We start from the raw sequence: 4,393 nt of genomic DNA, 5'->3' as shown, positions 1-4,393 counted from the left end.
CTCATCTCTCTCTCTCCCCTCTCATCTCTCTCTCTCCCCTTCTCTCTCTCTCTCTCTCTCTCTCTCCCTCTCTCCGCTTCTCTCATCTCTCTCTCCCCTCTCTCTCTCTCTCTCTCTCTCTCTCCGCTTCTCTCATCTCTCTCTCTCTCCCCTCTCATCTCTCTCTCTCCCCTCATCTCTCTCTCTCCCCCTTCTCTCTCTCTCTCTCTCTCTCTCTCTCTGCTTCTCTCTCTCTCCCCCTTCTATCTCTCTTTCCCCCTTCTCTCCTTCGCTCTCTCTCTCTCTCTCCCGCTTCTCTCTCTCGCTATCTCTCTCTCTCCCTCTTCTCTCTCGCTCTCTCTCTCTCTCTCCCCCTCTCCTTCTCTCTCTCTCCTTCTCTCTCTCTCTCTCTCTCTCTCTCTCTCTCTCTCTCTCTCTCTCTCTCCGCTTCTCAATTCAATTCAATTCAAGGGCTTTATTGGCATGGGAAACATGTGTTAACATTGCCAAAGCAAAGTGAAATAAACAATAAAAATTAACAGTAAACATCACACATACAGAAGTTTCAAAACAATAAAGACATTACAAATTCTTGTTATGTCTGTTCCTGTCCTTTCTCTTCACTCTGTCTCTCTCTGCTGGTCTTTTTAGGTTACCTTCTCTGTCTCTCATTCTTCAGCTGTTCTACATCTCCTCTAACTAGCTCATTCACTCTTTCACACCTGTTCTCTCTTCCCCTCTGATTAGGTCTCTATTTCTTTCTCTGTTCCTGCTACTTTCAGTGTCTGATTCTTGTTTGTGTTTTTTGATGCCAGAAGCAAGCTGTCGTCTCGTTTGCTTCCACCTTGTCCTATCCTGTCGGAGTCTGCCTGGCAGGTGCATCCTGCACTATACTAACGTTCTTTTGTTCCGTTGACAACGTTGGAAGAGGATTTATGCCATTCCTGTTTTTTCATTAAAGAACTCTGTTTTCTGTTAAAACCGCTTTGGGTCTTCACTCAAGTTCATAACAGAAGAATCAGACCAAGGAAATGGACCCAGCGGCCCCGGGACCCTTTTCACTCCGCCTCGTCGAGATCCAGGGAGCGATGCTAGGCAGACACGAGGAGGAATTGTCTGGCTGCTCGACATGCCGCGAGACCCTGTCCAAGTCTCCGACCTCACAAGACAGGTTCACCAACTCCACCTCGATCCACCGCCCACTTCCAGGGCGCCCCGAGTCTCCGGAGCCCAGGATCAACAACCCGCCGTGCCATTTGGGAGCCCACTGAGTGCCGCTTCATTCCTCACTCAGTGTGATGTGGGTGTCTTCTCCAGCCCAACACTTACTCCAGGAGCGCAGCCCGCACGCTACGTCATTTCTCCTTACCGGACGGGCGTGTGAGTGGTGTACGGCAGTCTGGAGGCGAGGGCTGAGTGTATTAACCAGTATCAAGACTTTAAGGAGGAGATGATACGGGGTTTTTGACCGTTCTGTTTTTGGGGAGGAGGCTTCCAGGGCCCTGTCTTCCCTATGTCAGGGGAATCGATCCATAACGGATTATTCTATTGAGCCGCACCTCGCTGCCTCAAGTGACTGGAACGAGCCGGCTTGCTCGGCCGCTTGGAGGGTCTCCTCGTCGAGGTTAAGGACGAGATCCTCTCCGGGAGGTTCCTTCCAGTCTGACTCCTTAATAGCTCTCGCTATTCCGCACAGAGCGACGGTTTGATCTTCGTCGCCGAGCGCTCGTGGAAAGGAGCCGCGTTTCCCCTCGCTGCTCCCCTCTCCACATCACTGCCACCTGCCGCATCACTGCCACCCCTTCCTCCGCCGGCTCGGATGCTGAGCCTAGGCAGCTGGGGTATCCGCATCTCGGCCAAGGAAAAGGAACGGAGAATCACCAATCGCCTGTCTCTACTGCGGCCCGCTGGTCATTTTGTCACCTCATGTCCAGTGTGCCAGAGCTCATCAGTAAGAGGAGGGCTACTGGTGAGCGCAACTACTCAGGCCTCTCCTTCTGATCACGCACTACTTTTCCGGTCCATCTCCGCTGGCCCGGTTCATCTGCTTCCTGCAGTGCCTTGATAGACTCTGGGGCGGAGGGCTGTTTTATGGACGAGACCTGGGCTCGGGAACATGACATTCCTCTCAGACAGTTAGGGGAGCCCACGGCCTTGTTCGCTTAGATGGTAGTTCTCTCCCCAAGATTCAGCGTGAGACGCTGCCTTTAACCCTCACTGTCTCTGGTAATCATAGCGAAACCATTTCTTTTAATTTTTCGTTCACCTTTTACACCTGTTGTTTTGGGTCATCCCTGGCTAGTGCGCCATAACCCTTCTATTAATTGGTCTAGTAATACTATCCTATCCTGGAATGTTTTTGTCATGTAACCTGTTTAATGTCTGCTATCCCTCCTGTTTCCTCTGTCTCTACTTCACAGGAGGAGCCTGGCGATTTGACAGGGGTGCCGGAGGAGTATCACGATCTGCGCACGGTGTTCAGTCGTTCCAAGGCCACTTCTCTCCCTCCACACCGGCCGTACGACTGTAGTATTGATCTCCTTCCGGGAACTACTCGGGGTAGATTATACTCTGTCGGCTCCCGAACTAAGGCTCTCGAGGATTATTTGTCGGTTTCGCCAACGCCGGTACCATTGTCTCCTCCTCCTCTCGCCGGAGCGGGGTTTTTTTTTGTTCAGAAGAAGGACGGGTCCCTGCGCCCATGCGTGGATTATCGAGGCTGAATGACATAACAGTTAAGAATCGCATCCGCTTCCTCTTATGTCTTCAGCCTTCGAGATCCTGCAGGAGCCAGGCCACCAAATTGGACCTTCGTAACGCCTACCATCTCGTGCGCATCAGGAGGGGGACGAGTGGAAGACGGCGAACACCGTTAGGGCACTTTGAATACCGGGTTCTTCCTTTCGGCCTCGTTAACGCTCCAGCTGTCTTTCAGGCACTAGTTAACGACGTCCTGAGAGACATGCTGAACATTTTGTTTTCGTTTACATGGATGATATCCTGGATTTTTTTCTCCCGTCTCTCTCGATTCATGTTCAGCACGTGCGCGACGCGTCCTCCAGCGCCTTTGAGAACTGTCTTTATGTGAAGGCTGAGAAGTGCATTTTCATGCCGCCTCTGTCCCTTTTCTCGGTTCCGTTATTTCCGCTGAGGGCATTAAGATGGATCCCGCTAAGGTCCAGGCTGTCATTGATTGGCCCGTTCTAAGTCACGCGTCGAGCTGCAGCGCTTTCTGGGCTTCGCTAATTTCTATCGCCGTTTCATCCGTAATTCGTCAGGTGGCAGCTCCCCTCACAGCCCTTACTTCTGTTAAGACGTGCTTTAAGTGGTCCGTTTCCGCCCAGGAGCTTTTGATCTTCTTAAGAATCGTTTACATCCGCTCCTATTCTTGTTACACCTGACATCTCTAGCCAGTTTGTTGTTGAGGTTGACGCGTCAGAGGTGGGCGTGGGAGCCATTCTTTCTCAGCGCTCTCTCTCTGACGGCAAGGTCCATCCTTGCGCGTTTTTCTCTCATCGCTTATCGCCGTCAGAACGTAACTATGATGTTGGTAATCGCGAACTGCTCGCCATCCGCTAGCCTAGGCGAATGGCGACAGTGGTTGGAGGGGAGGCGACCGTTCCTTTTGTCGTTTGGACTGACCATAGGAACCTTGAGTACATCCGTTCAGCCAAACGACTTAATGCGCGTCAGGCTCGTTGGGCTCTGTTTTTCGCTCGTTTCGAGTTTGTTATTTCTTATCGTCCGGGCTCAAAAAACACCAAGCCTGATGCTTTATCTCGTCTCTTCAGTTCTTCTGAGGTCTCCACCGACCCCGAGGGATTCTCCTGACGGGCGTGTTGTCGGGTTGACTGTCTGGGGAATTGAGGCAGGTAAAGCAAGCACTCGCTCACACTCCGTCGCCGCGAGCTTGTCCTAGGAACCTTCTGTTCGTTCCCGTTCCTACTCGTCCGGCCGTTCTTCAGTGGGCCCACTCTGCCAAGTTAGCCGGCCACCCCGGCGTTCGGGGTACGCTTTCGCTTCCATTCGCCAGCGTTTCTGGTGGCCCACTCGGGAACGTGACGCGCGTCGATTTGTCGCCGCTTGTTCGGTCTGCGCGCAGACTAAATCTGGGAACTCTCCTCCTGCCGGCCGTCTCAGACCGCTTCCCATTCCCTCTCGACCGTGGTCTCACATCGCTTTAGATTTTATCACCGGACTGCCTTCATCAGCGGAAGACAGTTATTCTTACGGTTGTCGATAGATTCTCTAAGGCGGCTCATTTCATTCCTCTCGATAAGCTCCTTCTGCTAAGGAGGCGGCTCAGATCATTATCGAGAATGTTTTCCGAATTCATGGCCTTCCGTCTGGCGTCGTTTCCGACAGAGGCCCGCAGTTCACGTCTCAATTTTGGAGGAGTTTTGCCGTTTGATTG

The 4,393-nt window shown here is 52.3% G+C and overlaps 1 protein-coding gene across 1 annotated transcript in view; it reads left to right on the top strand.

Annotated features, from left to right (window-relative positions):
• The first annotated feature begins 1,108 nt into the window (after positions 1 to 1,108).
• The window catches only part of LOC135537916 (uncharacterized), a 10,605-nt gene continuing 7,320 nt past the window's right edge, over positions 1,109 to 4,393 (top strand). The window contains exons 1-3 of the mRNA XM_064963926.1: positions 1,109 to 1,150; positions 1,297 to 1,359; positions 1,676 to 1,889. Of these exons, the coding sequence (XP_064819998.1) occupies positions 1,109 to 1,150; positions 1,297 to 1,359; positions 1,676 to 1,889 (319 nt within the window). The remainder of the gene's footprint in view (positions 1,151 to 1,296; positions 1,360 to 1,675; positions 1,890 to 4,393) is intronic.

This window comes from Oncorhynchus masou, unplaced genomic scaffold (genome assembly GCF_036934945.1).
Source record: "Oncorhynchus masou masou isolate Uvic2021 unplaced genomic scaffold, UVic_Omas_1.1 unplaced_scaffold_8712, whole genome shotgun sequence".
Taxonomy (NCBI): domain Eukaryota; kingdom Metazoa; phylum Chordata; class Actinopteri; order Salmoniformes; family Salmonidae; genus Oncorhynchus; species Oncorhynchus masou.
The sequence above is the reverse complement of the archived record's forward strand: the minus strand, read 5'-3'. Positions and strand labels throughout refer to the sequence as shown.